The sequence below is a fragment of the Aspergillus udagawae genome (assembly GCF_001078395.1).
Source record: "Aspergillus udagawae IFM 46973 DNA, scaffold_5, whole genome shotgun sequence".
In the NCBI taxonomy this organism is placed as follows: Eukaryota; Fungi; Ascomycota; class Eurotiomycetes; order Eurotiales; family Aspergillaceae; genus Aspergillus; species Aspergillus udagawae.
In genome coordinates this window covers 578,832-598,737 of record NW_025091268.1, presented here as the reverse complement: position 1 = coordinate 598,737, position 19,906 = coordinate 578,832, and the positions used below count along the sequence as shown (strand labels likewise).

At 49.8% G+C, this 19,906-nt stretch overlaps 7 protein-coding genes across 7 annotated transcripts; 2 read left to right on the top strand and 5 right to left on the bottom strand.

Moving 5' to 3' along the window:
- Positions 1-137: 137 nt before the first annotated feature.
- Positions 138-956, top strand: Aud_007021 (uncharacterized protein; the record flags this gene model as incomplete). The annotated part of the gene is made up of 1 exon (XM_043291917.1): positions 138-956. One exon carries the CDS (start codon positions 138-140, stop codon positions 954-956), a length of 819 nt encoding a protein of 272 aa, XP_043147852.1.
- A 1,137-nt stretch (positions 957-2,093) lies between these two features.
- Aud_007020 (putative AP-3 adaptor complex subunit mu) lies at positions 2,094-4,130 on the top strand (the record flags this gene model as incomplete). Its single annotated transcript, XM_043291916.1, has 3 exons — positions 2,094-2,140; positions 2,209-2,628; positions 2,723-4,130. The coding sequence occupies 3 exons, from the start codon at positions 2,094-2,096 to the stop codon at positions 4,128-4,130; spliced, it is 1,875 nt and encodes a 624-aa protein (XP_043147851.1).
- A 717-nt stretch (positions 4,131-4,847) lies between these two features.
- Positions 4,848-6,596, bottom strand: Aud_007019 (hexadecenal dehydrogenase; the record flags this gene model as incomplete). The annotated part of the gene is made up of 4 exons (XM_043291915.1): positions 4,848-5,215; positions 5,285-6,084; positions 6,147-6,377; positions 6,451-6,596. 4 exons carry the CDS (start codon positions 6,594-6,596, stop codon positions 4,848-4,850), a joined length of 1,545 nt encoding a protein of 514 aa, XP_043147850.1.
- Positions 6,597-7,715: 1,119 nt separating this feature from the next.
- Aud_007018 (isocitrate lyase 1) lies at positions 7,716-9,513 on the bottom strand (the record flags this gene model as incomplete). Its single annotated transcript, XM_043291914.1, has 4 exons — positions 7,716-8,629; positions 8,685-9,027; positions 9,098-9,253; positions 9,310-9,513. 4 exons carry the CDS (start codon positions 9,511-9,513, stop codon positions 7,716-7,718), a joined length of 1,617 nt encoding a protein of 538 aa, XP_043147849.1.
- A 1,653-nt stretch (positions 9,514-11,166) lies between these two features.
- Aud_007017 (oxidoreductase, short-chain dehydrogenase/reductase family) lies at positions 11,167-12,321 on the bottom strand (the record flags this gene model as incomplete). Its single annotated transcript, XM_043291913.1, has 5 exons — positions 11,167-11,309; positions 11,358-11,471; positions 11,529-11,715; positions 11,786-12,196; positions 12,232-12,321. 5 exons carry the CDS (start codon positions 12,319-12,321, stop codon positions 11,167-11,169), a joined length of 945 nt encoding a protein of 314 aa, XP_043147848.1.
- Positions 12,322-13,127: 806 nt separating this feature from the next.
- Aud_007016 (alpha,alpha-trehalase) lies at positions 13,128-15,596 on the bottom strand (the record flags this gene model as incomplete). Its single annotated transcript, XM_043291912.1, has 5 exons — positions 13,128-13,257; positions 13,313-15,054; positions 15,132-15,253; positions 15,328-15,400; positions 15,471-15,596. The coding sequence occupies 5 exons, from the start codon at positions 15,594-15,596 to the stop codon at positions 13,128-13,130; spliced, it is 2,193 nt and encodes a 730-aa protein (XP_043147847.1).
- A 927-nt stretch (positions 15,597-16,523) lies between these two features.
- Positions 16,524-18,741, bottom strand: Aud_007015 (putative potassium uptake transporter; the record flags this gene model as incomplete). Its single annotated transcript, XM_043291911.1, has 9 exons — positions 16,524-16,776; positions 16,830-16,873; positions 16,928-17,645; positions 17,716-17,830; positions 17,884-18,192; positions 18,256-18,285; positions 18,337-18,464; positions 18,530-18,674; positions 18,738-18,741. 9 exons carry the CDS (start codon positions 18,739-18,741, stop codon positions 16,524-16,526), a joined length of 1,746 nt encoding a protein of 581 aa, XP_043147846.1.
- Between the last annotated feature and the right edge of the window lie 1,165 nt (positions 18,742-19,906).

Sequence of the window (19,906 nt, the reverse complement as noted above, 5' to 3'; positions counted from 1 at the left end):
CTTTCTGGCTACATCATCGTGACTTGATTGGCCTTTTGTTCACGGAGCACGGTTCACCTCACCCCTCCTTGTGGCACCAAAGCAACTGCCGTCTTCAATTTTCCATCAGGGCGGCTTCTGTCGCAGTTATAGCAATCATGGACTCCATGAGATCTTTGAACACATCTTTACCGAGCTCGACGCCTCGCCCGCAGCCTCCCGAACAGCTCCTACAATCATTCAAAGCTGCTGCTCTATCCGTCACCAACCTTTACAAGAATGCTGTACTCGAACAAGCGCAGGCGAGACAAGCGGGTTATCAAGAAGCGATTGAAGATCTTCTTCATTTTCTAGACAGAGAAAACCTTGGTCTTGGTGATGGGGAAGGGTGGAGAGTACGACAGTGGGCCACTGAGCGAAGTGACGGACAAGGTACACCTAGTGACGATGACGAGCGTGGAGATCTCGAGAAGACCAGAAATACTTCGCAGGCCACAGTCCGTAAGGAGCAGCCAGATTCAGAAGCTGTCCGGCAGTCAACGAAGTCGGAGTCGCCTCAGAAACCTGGATTGTCTCAGCGGGACGAGCCTGCGGCCCCGGAGCAGCAGCCACCAGCGCTTTCTACCCCCACAGCCAACGATATCAACGGCTTGGATAGGCATACTGTTTTCACATTCACGGCAGGACCATCTTTCCCTCAATACCAGGAACACGACGTCGACATGCAAGCCCCGGATAGCTCTACAGCATCGTCTCAGGATAGTTCCCCCGTCAGCGTCTCCGTCTTGCCCCGAAACTCCCGACAGCAGAACCGCCAAAGCAACCTATCGCGACCGAATCCTCGAAACTCTCCCCGCGACTCATCTGTTGGAATAGGCTCGAAGCGGAAGCTCACGTTTCCCGACTTTTTTGACCTGTCCGGCATGGGAAACAACAAAGACATGTTTGGAGGCGGCAAACGCGGCCGCTTCGCCTAGAGAATATAATTGTCGACGACGGGACGAATTTTATTCTTTTAGTCACGCAGCGGTTGATTGATACTTTGGATTTTCGGTGCATTTGTGGGAGTATTAGTTGTGATTTCTGATACGCTTTTCTTCTGTGCATTTCATTATTATCTTCTGTTCTTACCTTCCTTCACATGATCACGCTTTCCAAAACCCTTTTCATGCTTTTGTTTTTTCATGCATTTCAACATATAGAGGATATCAGACATGGCGATACCCAGTGAGGCAGTTGTTGTGAACCTTGAATCGTATATATTTTGGATTTTGGTCTGCATGCGCGCCAAGGAATCCTTTGTCTTCCTTCTTCCCAGGACATAAAATATGCCATCGACATTCAATAATGTACATTATGAGCTTGTGTCAGCCATCAAACCACTACACCAAAAAGGTGTCTAGACGACCATTTCTAGCATAGTAGAAATGATAGGCTTATTCTAGTTGACAGCTTGTCACAATACCCAGAGCTTTGCTGCCGGTGAACTAATTCAAAGCTCTCCATACTCCCATGCCTACTAATGTTGCAGATATAGTTGCAATGCCCAATTTCCGAGATCCCATCTTGTATTTTGTCGCACTTCGCATGATTGTTTGTTCTTGCTTTCGTAGATTATTCATTCCCGTGTAGTAACTGTATACTCCAAGGCCAATGAACGCGGCCGAACCTGTGTGTCTTCAAGTAAGCAAAAAGCCACCCTCTACGCACAGGAGTAAAGAAAGGATGGGAGTGACGTACCTGTTATTCGACAGGAGAGGCAATCATCGTACTTGTCTTCGGCTAGAAGACGCTTTGCGTCTTTTGATTGAGCATCCCCAGCGCTCTGGCTTTCTGATGGCGCCATTTGTAATTCGGTCCTGATCAGCGTGCGAAGGTAGGTGTACCAGTCTCGGAATGGGATCGACTCCAGACACAGCCCCTGAAGTTAATCAGCGATCCAGATGGACATGAACTTTGAATGCTGCGAGGAGCTCCCCCCAACGCATTGTAAAAGTGCACGAGGCGGGATTCAGCGGCAGAAACACAGGGACATCTTTGAATGTCGTCAACCAGCGGTTGTATCTGATCTCCGCTAATGCTTCCCCACCGATAGAAACACTCGACACACCGGCATGATGAGCGGCGAGGTCGATGCGCTCTACATCTATGATGAGCACAAGTATGCGCTGTCTTTATAGTTTTCTTCATGGTTCAAATCCATTAGTGCTGACTGTCTGAGCTCTCAAGCAACCCGCTCGTGGAGCACGTATATCGCTCCCGTCCGCCCTCCGCGGCAGCTATCCTCCCCCTCTATCTCGCCCACTCACCCCCGCGTCCGTCACTCCTCTACATGCCAAATATCTCGCCCCCGGTGACGGTCTTCTCAATCGTACAGTCAAATCTGCTGTTTTTGGCTCTTTCCGAAGTTGATACCGAGCCGCTTCTTGCGCTGGAGTTCTTGTACCGAGTTGTTGATGTGCTCGAGGACTTTGTCGGGGCTCCATTGCTCTCCTCCAAGCTTCAGGCGAACTACGATGTGGTTGCACAATTGCTCCACGAAATGTGCGATGCGGGCATCGTGTGTAATACGGAACCAAATGCGCTTCAGGAAGTTGTGGAGATGCCGGGATGGATGGGGAAGTTGTTAGGAGGTGTTGGACTACCGGGGTGAGTATGGAGTTGTTGTTCGTGCAGGCCGGTCTTTTGATGCGGCTCTCTCAGAATCTGAAGTCCCTTACTGACCGGGTTACGCTGCGCACAGGTCGTCCACACCTATACTAGGGCCTCCCAACCCTCTGAAACACTCATTATCATCCGCAAATGTCGCACAGGGCCCTGCGATCCCTTGGAGAAAGGCTAATGTGCGGCACACGTCGAATGAGTTATACGTTGATATCATTGAATCACTCTCAATCACGATTGCTCCATCTGGACGGCTTCTGTCTGCACTGGTATCAGGAACCATTGCGTTCACGGCTAAAATATCCGGGATACCCGACTTGCTCCTCACATTAACCACTCCCAGCGGTCCCCAGGCTGTTGGGAAGAAGATAGACCTGCCGGTATTCCATCCCTGTGTCCGACTAGCTCGATGGAGGGAGCGACCTGGCGAACTCAGCTTTGTGCCTCCCGATGGACGATTTATTCTTGCGGGTTATGAGGTGGATCTGCTTCCTATTGATCCTAGTATCGACCAACCTCCCACGCATATGGAAAAGGTGTTCTTACCTGCCATTGTCGAAGTACGCAAATCACTCGGACCGACGGGATCGGAATTTGAGGTCCGATTGATCTTAAATACAAGCTTTCCGGGATACTCATCTTTCAACCGCCCCGGAGGAGGGCGGGGCGGATCTGGCACTTCCACTCCCTCGTTCCTTGGAGGAGGAGGGAGCTCCTCATCACCCATCCTAGAAGAAGTCGTGGTCACAGTACCAATACCGAAGACGGTTCGAAACATCACTGATATGCAGGCAAGTCGCGGAGAAGCAATATTCGCGCCCGGTAACGACACACTGGAGTGGCGCATACCTACCAAAGACTCCGGAACTGTTTCCGGTACAGCGACTCTTCGCTGCACGGTCGTCGGACACCAGAATGTGGAAGATGAGCTTGAAGAAGAAAACGAGGGGGGTGACGCAGACGCAAATCTCTTGCAAGGGTACTACGACGCCTCAACAGCAGCGTCTTACCAGGTCGCGGAGGAAGCCGCAACAGGTACAACGAAACGGAAAACGAAGAAAAAGAAGAAGACAACAAAGACAACAAAGACCAAGAAATCATCCAAATCCGCCGCCGCCAGCGCGCTCGTCGCCTCCGATCTCGACAACGTACCGCAAACCTCCCCCAATCCCTCTAAGCCTCAAAGTCCTGCACCTGGATCGTCGTCATCGCCAGCCGCACCCGCCCCTGCACCACCCGCCTCCCAGTCTTCATCCTCCTTATTTTATACACCACCTCGAAAAACCAAGGCACAGCTGAACGCCAGCCTTATGCCGAACTCCGCCTCTGTCTCATTCTCTGTCAAAGGTTGGCTACCGTCGGGGCTCCGAGTCGACAGTCTGAATATCGACCCGCGGCGCAGTCGAGGACTCGGAGAAGGCGTGAAGCCATACAAGGGCGTGAAGTATCTGTGTGTCAGCAAGAAGGGCGTGGAAGGGAGATGCTAAGCACAAATTCATCGTGCTACCTGGACAGAAGCTATCATTATCTAGACATGCATGAGATGAGCCATGATATATCATTACTTTGCAATATACGGTGTTCGCAGAATCTAGCTACGAAGATAAATTTGGGGGTTGAGGACTCGCAATGACAACAGTACATCTCCTGACATGAAACATGCGCACATTCAAGATCATCTGTCAGATTCAGGCTATATCATGGACCAATTTTGTATGACAGTACAAATAACAGAACGTGACAACAGTGCCGTATCGAGTAGCGATTTGCAACCGAGAAAAGAAACAGGTCCGTCACACCACCTTAGAGTTTCGATGATCGACGTTCGAGAATTTGCAGCACAAGGTAGGCCACTAAATATTCAGAGACGTAAGTAGATGTATTAAATCAAGATGATAGGTATTAGATGATTAGATCATTATCGATAGATGTCGGATGTGAGGGTATCTCCAAGCCGCCGGGTATCCAGAAATCATTCAAGGGGCCAAGAACTGAACAAAAAGCAAAAAAATGAAATACAGGGCAAGGAAATGTAGTAGAGCGAAGGGACGAGAGGAGGAAGACTCCTCGAGAGCGCTTTCAAGGTGCGAAGGGCGGAGCAATTCACTCTTTGTCTGCCGAGTAACGCGGAGAAGTGAGAAGTCGGGAACAACGAGTACTTCACTGGCAGCGAAGAGGCTTGTCGGGAGAAAGATAAAGAGAGATTACTCACCGGCTGCAGCAACTACGGCCCTGCCAGCACCAGCCTTCGCGGTTCCTCCGCCGAGGGTGAGGATGGTGCGTAGCCAGCCAAACCGGAGCTTATTGCCCTCGCGATCGAAATCGGGTACCATGGTGCTGGCGACCTTGAACTTGCTCAGTTTGCCGGCATACGGAGGGTACCGAATAGAAAGGATAGCCTCCAACCAGCCGGGGCTGGTGGTGATTGGGCGGCGATGCACGAAGACCTCGAAACTGGCCTTTCCTCTGTAGGCGCCGTGGCCACTCTCACCGACACCACCGAAGGGAAGCGTGGGGATGTGCAGGGCGGCATCGTTGACGGCAGCTCCGCCCGAGCGAGTCATGGAAAGGACTGTGGATTACGTCAGTTGGGTTGATCACATGGCAAGTATGGCTGCGCATGGGCAAGTGGTGGACTTACTCTTGTCGGTATCAGCCTTGTTACCGAAGGGGTATACACCCAGGGGGGTGCTTTGGATGCTGTTGGCGATATTAACGGCCTCTTCGAGGTTGTCGACGGGAAGGATGGGCATCAATGGGCCGAAGCTCTCCTGGATGATCAGAGAGTCGTCGGTCGAATCGACCTGAACAAGGGTCGGTTCGATGAATCTTTCGTTTTCGTCCATGGTTCCTCCCATGAGGATCTTTCCCTTGGAGTTATCGATCATGGACTTGAGTTTACGGAAGGCACCCTCATTGATGATGCGAGAGTAATCCGGTGATGCTTTAGCGCCCTGGGGGTAGAATTCTTTGTAGGCTTTCTTGAACTCCTCAACCACGGCGGGCAAGATAGCTCTGTCGACCAAGAGGTAGTTCTGCGATGTGCAAATCTGACCGGCATTCAGCGTTTTACCCCATAGCATACGGCGCGCGACCAGACGAGGGTTGGCATTCTTAGTGATGATGGCGGGGTTGATGCCTCCTAGTTCCAGCACAACGGGAGTCAGATGAGGAGCGGCTGCTTTGGCGATAATACGACCGACGTTGGCGCCGCCGGTAAAGAAGATCTTGTCCCATCGATCGGCAAGCAAGGCCTGAACCTCCGAGGGTCCACCTTGAACAATTGTATAGCATGACGGGTCGAGGGAGGCCTCCACAATCTGCTGCATGACGACGGCACTCTTAGGAGCATTCTCACTAGGCTTGATTACCACAGTATTACCAGCAGCAATAGCGCCAATGACCGGTCCAAGAGTCAACTGAAAGGGGAAGTTGAATGCACTATACTCGAATCACCGAACGTTAGTGTATATTTTGGCAAGTCGTAAATGGCTAGCTTATACCCAATAACCAGAACACAACCCAGCGGGTCTTTACGGATCTTAGGGTTCATGAACTTGTAGTTGAGGTCGATATCCTCGGCCTTCTCATCCTTAACCCACTTGTGAAGATTCCGGCTCACAAATACGATGTCATTCTCCATCCATAAGGTCTCGGAGACTTCGGACTCGAAACGTGGCCTGCCCAGATCCTGGGCCAAGGCCTCGACGATCTGCTCCTCATGATCCTTGATACTGAAAAGAAAGGCATAATCCATTAGAAAGGAGTCCCGAAATGCACAAATGATAGAGTGGATGGTTCACTCACGCCCAATAGAGCTTGCGAAGCTGCTTCAAACGAAATTCGACATCGCGCGTCTTGTGCTCCAGAAACGACTTGCGCAGTCTCGAGGCGCGCTCCTGGATATCCTCAATAGGAGTAAATTGAAGCTGGGGAATATCCGACGCGACCATGATGGAACAGGGGTGAAAGTTGAAGAGCTACAACTGAGAAAGAAATTTTGGGCGGGGGAGGGAGCTGAGCTATATAAATGGAGCTTACTATAATCGGATGATTGATTTAAGGGGGACGAAGAAGAGGGTCAAAACGCTAAGATGATATAGTTACTACCTAGGTTAATTTATCTACCTGTTCAGAACCTGAGCCCGGAAATATGTTCATTATTCGATTTTCAGGAAGGCTAGATTAATCATGTCTGTCAAGATCGTCACCACATGCGTCAAACTGCCAGAAGCTTAATGCTCTCCCCCTCTCTTCCCCCCCTTCGCTTTGCGCATCTTTGAACCGCGGCAACTCCTCCATTCTCTCTCTCTCCTCATCCATGGTTGCACTGTCCTACCATCACAAATGATATTGATCCATCCACTAAAGGTCAATCAGCTTCATTCAGATGATCACTCGATTCAATAACCTCAGTTTCTAAAAGATATCTTTATAGAAGAGATGCTTGTTCCATTCTGCAGCACCATCCCTAACTATGGGAACTTCACAATATGCTTCTTCCGATTTGGAGTAACTCCACACGATCGGCAACGCCCTTCGCAACGATCTCTCAATCGGTCAACTTGACCGGAGCAACAGTTCGGCCGATTTGCTTAGGTTTGTCCAAAAGTCACCGTTTATTATCAGGCACACGGGCCCTATCATCCTTTGTGGCCAATAACTAGCCAGCAGCAAATCCTGCTAAGACTAGGTACAGTAATCCGTCCGAAGTACAAAGGAGGGTCTCTTCCACGCAAAGTCTAGACCTCGGGAGTGGCCATAATCCTGAAGATTGTTCCTTTCACGGAGAGCTCGTCTACAATGCGCGGATATTTCGGGAGAATCTGTTATGGAATACTTGAAAATGGAGCTTGAAGAATGAAACGACTTTGATGCGAACTATCTAGGTATTGGTTTTCTCTGTATGAGAAGACATTTCAAAACAAAAAACTCCATAGATCCCAATGCGTACAGTCTACTGTACACTGACAAGACTTGACAGCGTCAAGAACGAGATGTCAGATCAAGAAAAGAATTAGACGTCAGTGTCATGAGAAAAACTTTCGGGCGGTTCTTGACTATCCGCTATCTCAGTGCTTGAACTGATCCTCTGTCACACCCTTACCCATGGCAGCAGTGCTGCTGACACCGCCAGTAACCATCTTCAAGAGGTTATCCACATAGTTGGCACCACTCCATTTCTGATGAGTCACCACGTCCACGCCCTGCTCCATCTCAGGTTCCTGCACCAGTTCGCCGTACGCGCGCATTCCCTGTTTCGCGTAGGCCCTGGCGAACTGGTCGGAGATGAGAGCGGTGGTGTGCAGACCAGCCAGGGTGATGAACTGCCAGGCATAGCCCAGAGCGCCGAGTCTCTTGATGTAAGTCTCCTGCTCCTCACGTGGCATAGCCTTCTTCCAGTTGAAGGATGGCGACAGGTTGTACGCCAGCTTCTGTTCAGGCCAGACGGCGTGGACACCGTCGGCAAACTCCTTCGCCTGAGCGTAATCAGGGAGCTTACTCTCCATCCAGATCAGGTCCGCGAATGGAGCATAGGCAACAGCACGGTTGATAGCGCACTGCGTGCCTCCCTGGTACCGGTAGTAGCCCTCCCGGGTACGGGGAGCATCCCAGTCCCAGTAGATGTCAACGCCAGTGATGCCCTTGGCGATAGCACGAGCCTCGCTGTTGCTCTTGCCCTTGACGGCAGTCAGGTACTCCTTGATGAGGGCATCCTTGTTGACATGCACGCCCTGCTTGATGGTGTCGACAACAGCATCGTTGAACAGCTTCAGACCAGCTTGGGCAACCCATTGATCCTCGATGGCCTGGAGCTCTTCGCCAGACTTGCCGGCCTGCTCACCCGCCACCATGAGATCGTTCAGTGGCTGCAGGTTGGGATTGGTAGAGCCAACGATGAAGGCGTGGTCGCGGTGGTCGATGGTAGAGGTGATGAGTGTTGCGGCTTCAGAGTCGGTACGGGCAATAGCAAGCAGGTCGGTTCCTGGGCTCTTGTCAGCTGATATTGGTAAAATGACAATCTGCATGTGTCTACTCACCCATGATATCTGCCTGCGCGCGGATGGCAACCAGACGGTTGATGTGCTCGTTGATAGGGACAAGGACCTTTCCGGCCATGTGACCACACTTCTTGGTCCCAGGGGCCTGATCTTCAATGTGAATTCCAGCGGCTCCTCTCTCGATGAACAGCTTGGTCAATTTCATGACAGCTGTGAGACCACCATGGCCGGTATCAGCATCGGCGATGATGGGGCGCAGGTAGTCGACATTGGGCAGCTTGCTCCGCTGGTCCTTAGGGGTTGTGATGCGCTCCTCGCGTTGTTTCCGGTCATGGAACAACTGTGCCATGAACAGCTGGTTTACCTTGTTGGGGACGGTGTTCTGCCCAATACAGAATTAGCACGAGCGCAACAGAGCTTCCCTATAGGGTCGAGGCGGAATATGAGCTTACCATGGGGTAATCGGCAAGATCGGGGGAGGGTTCATCGGTGGACGAGGCGGTGGAAGAACTTTGCCAGCCGGAAACGTAGACGGTGTCGAGGTATTTGGCCATCTGGGTGAGCATTGTTGGTTCGAGACAGCCATAGGTGAAACTGGCAACTTTTTTCTGGAGGAAGTTAAGGTCAGTGCTGTTTCTCAGTCATTCCACTCGAACCTGCGTACCTCAAAGTTGCTTTCCAGTATCTTCCAGAGCTTCTTGCTCTGGTCATTGGAAGGGTACTGGATCTTCAGGTTTCCACGCTTCGCCACGATCTGCTCCGCAGTGTACGGGCGTTTTGTGTACCTCCATCTCGAGTCTGTCCACCAGGCCTTGACGGCTTGGACGTCGTCCAAGTATTTCTGATCTTCGTCCTCAAGGAAGCCCATTGTGACAGGTATGAAGAGGATTCAAAGAGTGAGTTGGAACCTATTGGCCACAGAAAGGTTGATTCACAGCAGTAATGTAATAGTAGCTAGCCCTACACTAGGATGAACATCCAAGACAAGATATAAAAGGACAACCGAACCCAGGAGAGGAGAGAGGAAAGTAGGTGAAGCCGAAGAACAGGTAAAAAAGAGAATTGCGATCTCAAATCCAGAATCACAAGCCAAAAGCCAGGCTACTTATTACATTTGAAGCATGCGCCATCGCGAATGCGTCAGAAGGTCTATGGTCGGTAATCGCTCGGCTCAGCGGGACAACGAGGAATCTAATGCGGGCCGGCCATATGAGCATTGCACTATTATTATTGAGCAAAATACCAGAGAGTTTCGTAAACCGCGGGGATCCATACATTCGACTTGCTCATCAGGAAATTTTGGGTTAACATGTCCCAAATTCACAAGCTAGCCCCGAGAATCGGCCAAGCTCACTGGTGGTGGCTCGGGAGAGGGGATCGAGACTTGCTGATGATCCTCGGTCTAATGGACGCAGCAATACAGGAGTCCCAGTATTCGATACCCATTGCCACTCAACCATTTTGCATGCGACTGACTAATATAATTGCCACTTTTTAGTATTCATAGCTAGAGTCCTTCTCCCAGTCGAGTAATACCAGATTAATTCGAATTCCTATGAGGAAATGCTATAGAGCAGAAAAGCGAGGCTGTCAAATGCGACAGGTTGCCATAAAGACATGTGCTAGGTAGATTGTCATAACAATACAGGTACGTAACAGTATCAAAGATACCTAAGGTAGATCGTACTCCAGCATCTGACAGCTTAAAAGAACACTTCCTTGACACCGATTCTCGGAGCTTCAGTGACCTTCTCAAACATTATCAAATCCTGGATAGCGTACTATGCTGAAAAGGAATATATCCCGATTGTTCCTGCCCTTCTACAATTCGGTGAACTCGGTGCCGATATCAGAATCTGAGTCATCTCATGTATCGATGTCAGACCCCGGTAATTGTACCCCACATACCTTACCTGTCTACGTACGGTTACCGTCGCAGAGCTTAAATCATGACACAACCTCAGGTGTATAAAGCCTCAGGCAGTGATACCCCATCACAGCATAGTGCCTCAAGTAAACAGTCCCATTTTATCAGAGAAAGTAGATATAAGAATACCATATTGTACAAAGTCTTAGATACTTCGGCATGACTCCGTATCCAAGATGAAACAAATAGCCATACATATGGAGAAAACTACCTGAGGTACCTAGGTAGGCATCAACCTCGGCCCAGCGAGCACCAATCACAGGCCCGGGACGCTTCCTCCAGGAGTGACTCGCATCTGTCCAAAAGATCACGAAAATCAGCCTCGGGAAAACAAGGAGGTGGAATTCGTCCTGTTTCCGTTTCATTGTCGACGAAAATGCCATCATCGCCTGTCTGGTTGATGACTCGATACTGACTACTTGATATGCGTGTCTCGCCAGCTGGGTGATGTATGGTGCCTATTTTGGCATATTTCCGCTTGGAGGCGGAGATGCTCTACTCTACTCTGTGAAACTTCACATGCAAATCGTAGGTCAGATTACATTTACATCTAACAAACAGTCACGAGGTATATTGCTGGAACAGGAACTTGGACTAGTATGTGAACTTCTCGCCTACTAATTCCTCACTCAGCTTCCATAATCGCTCAGCTTCGACCGGACTCGTAGCCCATGGCTTGACTGTGTCGACCCACGGGTCTGCAACATGGCAATCGATCAGGTACTTGCCGTTGTGTTCTAGGTTGTGTCAGATTGAGAAACTCAATTGCATAGCAGGACTCTTACCAGCAAGGTCAGGATCAAAGGCTGCATAGATATGGGTCGAGACGCCTGTCTCCAATGGTTTCGGGTCCAGTCCCTTCCACCCTTCGGGGTTGCCCTGCGCGCGATCGAGAGCGCCTGCTCTGTTAGTCAGACTCAAAAGAACGATGAGACTAGCTAGGGAACAGCACATACCGAGCTCCTTAAAACTCGAGTTCAGATCTTCAAGGTGGCTCGCAATATTTGTGAAGATCACACCCGGGTGCAGACTGAACGCGAGAAGATTCCGGGACGCAAGCTTTTCAGCCAGAGAGATGGCCATGAGCATATTCGCCGTCTTGGTCTGCCCATATGCAAGCCATCTATTGTATACCTTACCATTCTGATAACAGACATCAGCTCTGCTCACAACCCTTTGAAGCATCCGTGCAGAAGAACAAACAACCACTCACATCAAAGTTATAATCCGTAAACCTGATCCCACTCAACCGGTGCCCATCACTAGCAACCATGACAACCCTGGGGCTCCCCGCCGCCACAACCTTCCCCATAATCAAGTTCGTCAGCAGGAACGGCCCTAGATGGTTCGTTGCAAACTGCGACTCCACCCCCTCCCGCGAAAGCGCATACTCCGTGGCCATAATGGCCGCGTTGTTAACCACTACATCGATCGCCGGGATATCAGGCCACGAGTTGATCTCCGCAGCTGCCTGCCGGATGCTTTCCAAGGAAGCCAGATCGATTTCCACGAGACGGGTCTCGACGTTTGGATGCGAGGCCTTGATCTCGTCGGCAGTCTGCTGGATTTTGCTCCTGTTGCGGCCGGCGAGAATAAGACACCTTGGTTCGGCGGCCGCGATGGACTGCACGAAGTGGCTGCCTAGGCTGCCGGGGAAACACCGGTGGTGAGGATGACTTTGCCTTTGATATGGCTGGCATAGTTGTGGACTAGTACTTGGGCGGGAGTGTTCTTGTCAATGGGAGACATGATTGTCGGTGCGAAGGATTTTTTGGATTGAGCTTGTGGGTGTGCATCTTGAGAAGACTTGTGTTTTATTTCTATACGTAGGACCACGCTGGATGGCACTTTTTTAGATGCAACACGGCAATCTCGGGGTATGCGGAGATGCATCCTGCTGACTGCGGAGATAGCGTCTTTACCTCCAAGGCACGAGTAAGCGGAGATGACGTCCTTCTGACTGTTGTGAGGCGGAGATATCTTCTTTGTCTCCCACGCAGGTTTGGTAATGTGAAGAACGTCTTTATGAAGGTATTAAATTCATCGGAATCCAAAACCTGTGAATGAGATGATGTTATTGAGATCTGGATCGATCATACTTATAAAAGTAATCTATGTGGATGTTCCTGCCGGAGAAAACTTATTTCGTCTCCTCGCAAACAGATGGCAATTTGAGTAAATGACTGTAACTTGGGAAAGAAAGATATTCATATGGTAAGACAGAGCTAGACGAGGAAAACAATTTTTCATTCCTTTCTGCTTATGCTGATATGGCTTGGGAAGAAACATGCCGACTGGAACGACGCGAGGATAGCATCTGCAAAATCAAGAACCACATCAAACTCCGTGGTGCCTAAAGGGTCTTCTGCATCCGATCCACTCGAATTGGATATTGAGAAACGAGCCGCAATTTAGCGATTAAAATGATAAACTAACGAAACGAGAAATCAAACTGCCTCAAATCATGATGGATGCTTCTCTAACCAGTAGTAGAAGGTGCTCCGAAGACAGGAGGAACCTGAAAACTGGAAGTAGTAAGCGTGGAATCACCGATTCTAATAAGCGTCCTGCGCAGCTATAGCTTTGCTATAAGTATCCCAAGGGGTGATGGCTCCCAGCGCGCGCCGTTGATGGGCGTTTAGGAACTCTAGGCCGTACACATAACTGGCGTTAACCCAGCCAAACCTGTATCCAATCGTCAGTCATCTGGTGCGAGTGGCTGAAAGACGTAGACACTTACCCTTCTCGAGGCGCACCCTTGAAATCTACACCCTGGTTGCCATATTCGGCATCGACCCTGTGTGGATCGATAGGCCGAGTGACGTCGTATTTCTCGACGACAACACCGTTAAAGTCAACAAAGGCCTTGGTAATCATATACAACCACTTATAGGCCAGACGCTCAGCTTCCTCCTGGTAGCCGTATCTCAGCAGTCCCGTCCAGGCCAACATCTGCTGCGGAGCCCAGCCGTACGGGTAGTCCCATTGCCGATTAGGCCTGTCAAGACCAACAGCACCGCGGGACTCCTCAGTTCCGGAAACCAGACCCCCATAGACCTCAAATCTGGGCAAAGCCTTCCTCACCATTTCTGCCGCTTGGTGCGGTGTCGCAAGTCCGGCCCACATGGCCCAGAATGTCGTGGCGCTCTCATAAGTCGTCCGCTTCTGCAGAACCGTATCATAGTCGAAGTACATGCCCTTCTCATCATCCCAGAGGTAGGTATCCATCCGCACCTTGCGTCTTCTTGCACGACGATCCCACACAGAGGATGACTCGCTTTCAATATCCTTGGTCGACTCAGTGCGGAATTCAGGAGGAATCTCAAGCCTGTCTTTGAAATAGGTCCGGATAATCCTGGCGATATCGACCTCGTACTTGTACAAAAGAGAGTTCAAGTCTACCGTGGCCAAATTAGCGCAAACTCTCTCAAGACGGTAGCTGGTATCGTGGCCTGATTCACGGACGGCCCTATCGTGCAAGAAGTACTCGTCGAGCTCAGGTTCCTCGACTTTGCCTTCATTGTAAGCCTGAACGAACTCTTTGAACCCCATACCATGCTTTTCAGCATAAGGAGTGAGGATATGCGTGAAATGGGTCGGTTCGGTTTCGGGAGGGACGCCCCTTCCTTCCGGACGGTACCTGGACAAACCCGACAGCTCGTCATAACGCGGTGCAGCCGTCCACACGCTGTAGTATTCCTTAATCGCAGCGAGTGTTGCGTTGCGAAGGAATTCCATTGCGTCCGGCTCGTTCTTGATACGCTCATAGACGCGCAGGGCCATGTCGGTCAAGAACGGTGGCTGAGAGCGAGTGAGGTAGTATGAGCGGTTGGCATTCAATATCTTGCCGTAATGCTTGATACAGAAGCAAAAGTTGATGACCATGGCTTTGGCCAAGTCCACTCTGTTGCTAACCAACAAGCCTAGAGACTCCATGTAGCTGTCCCACCCATACAACTCGTTGAATCTGCCTCCTGGGACAACAAACGGCACACCAACGTATTCGGTCTTTTGGGTAGATTCATTGTACTTCTTCTGCATTGCTAACGCCAGCAACCCCGGCTTAGAGTTAAGGTCCCTCACATAGTCCGGTGTAATCTTCGCGTCGAGCATCTGCACATCAAGTCGCAACTCGGGGTGCTCCTGGGCAATCCCCTTGTAGTACTCAAACTGCTCGGGAGCACCGGGGGGAATATAAATTCGGGGCCGCGGGTCATCAGTCCAATCTTTCGGATCCCTGCCGGCGACTTCAATATTGGAACCATCAATGCGACGAGTAAGAGCGTCCCAAAATGAATTTTTGATAAGGCGAGATAGACGCGCAACGGGGTTCTCACTCAAACGAGCTTCGTCGAGAATGATGTGCTTCCTCCCATAGTCTTTGGCGATGGTGAGCTCCTGGAGAAGATTGGAAAGCATGTACGTTCCTCGCACATCGAATCGGTTGTACCCCGATGACGCAGCAGTTCCTACGGACAACACCTGAACAGCACAAATCAGCCGTCGCTCGAAATATGACTTGCACCATTCGGGGCCAATGAGAAGACCAGGTCACATACTTTCGGACCAACATCCTCAATTGTTATCTGCATGTTCCTGTCCGTATCCTCCCGTTCCAGCAAGCTCTGCAGGGTTGTGTCGACATCGATAAGGAACTTTCGTGGATGTGCTGAAAGCTCATCTGTTGAGCACGTGCGGGTCAGTCACCGCAACTTTGTTCCCAGTTTGTTCTTCGCAGGGGCTTCGGATACGTACCATGGCTGCCTCTCCTGGCAGGAATCTTGCCCAGAAGGTCCTGGATATCCTCGCGGTTGAATGCTTTCAAAGTCTATGTATTACCGAGATCGATTAGTAAAATGCCCCGGTCTCCGACGTCTCGTAAGCATGTTGTAACTCACCGAAGAAAACGCACGCCGGCGGTCCCGAATCCGCGCAACTGAATCCTCGTCTCCATAATAAACGTCAGGATCAGAAAATGGATCGAGAGAATTCGTTCGTCGATGCTGTGTATTGGACGAGCTCATCGTCTGGCGGTCGTGGAAGAATAAATGGAATGGATCTCGGAGTCAAAAAGGCTAAAAGAATGATCAGAGCAAGGATTGTTGGGCTGAACGAGGGAAAGCGAGAGATCAATGACCGCGCCTAAAGTCGTCCGTGGCGTTCTTTCTGTGTCCCTTAAAAATTGCTATATGCTTGGTGTCAGAATTCCAGATTGCAATACAGTGTGAAAAGTCCTCAGTGATAAATGACGAAGGGGAAAAGATAGACAAAGGGGAGTTCCACACGAATTGGCCACACCGATCAATTATTAGTTACCACAGACGACGGACGGAGGAATGACAACGTGCGCCGTGGGGGGATTCACTTTTGTTTTTCTTTTTTTTTCCCCTTCGGATTCCGCTTGATTTGGCTTTCTTTCTTTTTCTGTCCAAGTGACTTCCGAAGTTGGACTTTCTGAGTAATTCCTGAACAATTCAACTCCGACAATGATAAAGAGGTTCATTGTGCTGGTATGACGGCATAGTGAACTGATGATGTCGCCGCTCCACAGGGATCCATCACTACATCATTGCCGCTCATCACTACTATCTTTCGTAGCCCGTAGATAGGGTATCCACAGAGTCAAAGAAAGTTATCGATAGCAATCATGACAAGGATATGCTCGAATTGAGAACGTGCAAATGGAGGGGGAGGGGCCGAATGAAATAAATTTTATCGGATCAACAAATCATAAGTAACAGATCGGAGCGAAGAATAAGAGGGAAATACATCGAAATCGGTTGGTTACGATCAAACGGTTGTGTTAAATTTACCAGTGTCGACCACGGGTGCATATGATAGATCGAAGGCCTTTACCAGAGGTATCAACAATACCAATCCAATATCAATTCTAGCTATTCGCTTGGAGATGTCATTCCTCGATTATTCTTCCATATCCCCACGCCGCTTCACTATTTCGTATGGTATCGTCTAAAACTGTTCAGTGTTTGAGATCGACGTCCAGCAGAAGACCCAGCAACGAGTCTGTTATCTCCCGCAAGGCGTTCACCAGGAAGCAGTATCGCACGATCAAGTTGAACTGGCAGCCCGCGATGGCGTCCTCGTATCATCATGGCACAGATGACGATTTTGCTAAAGACGCTAAACTGTCCACAGAATGAGGTTGTCACATTGGGGTATCCCAGACTGAGACCAACGTTTCCACTGCAATAGATCAGACATCTTCGGGGAAGGCAAGGAATAGATACTGTACTCACTATGCAGAGACAATCTCAAAGAATATGGAAAACACGCTAAAGGCCTGCAAGAAGTCAGTGGTGCGAGGTCTAAAACGGAAACAAGATTGGAAACCAACAGGTTCCGAAGGGTCCATGATCCTCCGCGCCTCGGTGGCACAGATACAGAATATACCAAGAAATATATACCAAAGATCAAAGCTGAGTTGATTGCGCATATGCGTTAGCACGTAATTCATGCCATTGTTCTCATCCAGCTCATCCTGATCAGAGGGATATAGCCCAAGAGCACGTTCTTCGTACGTATTTGAAGCACGGATGCTGATGGCAATCGGAAAAATCGAAATATACATCATGACTAGTAAGCTGAATTGAACTGCAGGGTTCACTTCTGCGAGGTTGAAGGACGAAGTTCCGGTATGGCGTGCCGAAGCAGCCTGAAAAATGGCCGCGAGGACGCGCTGCCCACCGGATAAAGTGTTGACGGCTGGATTATGGAGATCAAGCAGCACAATGAGCAAGACGTCCACAAAGTTCAACACAAAAAGGATTCCAAAGAGCACCCATGTAGGTCGGCTACGAAAGAGCAGCGTGTAACAACGGCGTGGATAATTCAACAAGAAGCTCAGCGGCTCCCTGAGGGACGAATGTTCCGGGGCGCATTTGTACATGATCCAGATGATGAGGCGTAGAAAGCAGGGGTACATAGTATGCCCTGCGTAGGCGAGAAAACTCATGATGAACATCGGAAATGCCGCGTCTCGAAACGAGATCATCGAGTCAGGAGTGAGTGTGACTCCTAGGTTGTCAACCATCGTCTGGGACGTGTACAAGGCCCTGCCGGCAGCGAGCATAGTAAGCCTTGCTGATCTTGGACTGCCATATGCTCATGCAGAAGCAAACCTACCACCAAACGTTTCCTTGTCCGCATTCCTTCAGATAGTCCCTGTATTTGGGATCCGCATGTTGAATCCAAGGCACCAGGCAAATGACACCAAAGACATGGAGGCCAACAAAATAGCCTATGCTCATATGTCAGTCTCTCCGTTCGAGTATGAGATAAGTCGGCCCTCACCAAATGTTATCTTCAGAAGTAGCTTGAGACTGCGATACTCTATTCCTCCCAGCGCCTCTCTGTCTTCTGAGGTCAGGTTGTAGAACGTTGAGTTTCTGCCGAGACTGGCTTGTGAGGAAAGGCGCGGCAGCTCCGGGTCTTTAGCAAGGGGGATGGTTCTCCTCGACTGTCGCTCTTGAGATCTAGAGGGATAAGACCCTAGCACAAACATTGACGAAGCCACACGCTCCAGCGGGATGCCGCTGACCAAAGTTCGGTGGCGAGCTATATCCGTTTGATGATCTTCATCATCGGTGGGTTTGAAATTGCCTGGTTTTGACAGATGTATTAGTGTTTATCTCTCTTGAAGATACACCTCTCTAGAGATCATACCGTGGTCGTCTATCTCGGTGATAGCATGACCTAGACCCTGTTAGCCGGGACTGAGTTCCTCAACTCAAAACCAGGAATTACCTCTATCGAGTTCGCGCGGCGAGGGTATATGTAAAGCCTTTGAGTCTTCTGCAAAGGAAATCTGTCTGTGTTTGGTCGAGTTGTCGCCGCCGTTGTTGTCATTGTCTTTGACGATGCAATTATATTCCCTGAAAACCGCCTTGAAGCTTAGACAACCCACTCGTAATTAAAACAAGTCAGTGGAAGAACTCACTTATTCAGCTTCAGCTGATTATCAAACAGAGTGCTCGAGTGCAACTGCCCTGTATTGGCTTCTGGAGGCTCATCGGCATTAAACTTGGCTGGTCGCGCTTCTGCATCTTTCGAGCGTGATGATTCTGATTGCAGAAGAGTAGGTGCTTCACGAAGTTAGCAACAACAAAGCCTAGATCAGATTGAATATGCGATAGATGAGCTGTAACACATACCCAGCTTTTTCAGACGCTTCTCGAACCAGTGCAGACGCACAACGACCACTACAACATTGATAAAACCGGCGTTGGCGATAATGGGAACAAAGTACAGAAATAGCTGTTGATAGGTCTTCAGCTCCTTCACGTCAACACTTTTTTGCTCGGATTTTCATCAGCAAGTGTTCTCCATGGACTTCGGAGTGAGGTCAACAAACGGGTTCAGTCCTGATTCTGTCGAGGAGCTCACTCCGAAAAGGTAGGCATCGACTACACTGAGATTGCCGTACGGATAGAGGATAACAATCCCTAAGATGCCCAGAGTAACAATGTATGCATCTAATTTCCGATGAGCTTGCACAGAATGATGTAAGTCAGATAAGGTTAACGCACAATGCAAGGTTATGAAATTAAGTGGTGGCTTCCACATTCCTTGCCTCAAGATAGATCTTGACCGCAACTTGAGATATACCCTCGCAACCAGGTCGTCGATACTTCTAGGTTGAGTCCAGGAACCGATGCTAGTCCGAATACTCTTAGAGGCTTTCGTTTCGTTCAATTAAGTGGCCCTGAAGTAGAACGTTAATATATTAGACTCTCACCGAATTCGCCCATCTAAAGCTTTATAGTATAGAGCGCGTTAGCTGAGGGATTTGCTGGACCAATCCAAAGCTCACAAAACAGCAACCCCACGCGACTATGAAGCTCCCCTGCGTCGATAAAGCTTCAGATGTAAGAGGCAATTATCTCATCCACTGCTTAACAAATGTCGGAATACGAGCTCTCAAGATATTTTTACTGAGCCACCGCCATCGGGCTGGAAATGATGAGATCTGAGAGTCGCAAAGGACGATCTGTCAGCCTGGAAACCTCAATTGGGTCAAGGCAAGACCTGCGTTTACCTATCCCAACTTTTACGGTACGATGGCATCAGAAGATCTGCTCAGTTGACTCCTTGACGCTGAGGAGTCGGGATGGTCTATCCACGCCAAGGCAATATTCCGCTCGCTGAACTGGGTTAGGGTGGCTATCTCGCGGACAGAAGTATCATGCAAACCCCCAGCGATCGACTGAAGTGCACAAGTTAGATTAGACACGTGGATATCTTTGACCCTGTTTAGCTATTTTTATTGCCAGAGGTCGAGACTTGTTGCATGCAACCCCTGCTCAACTGCTCGTAA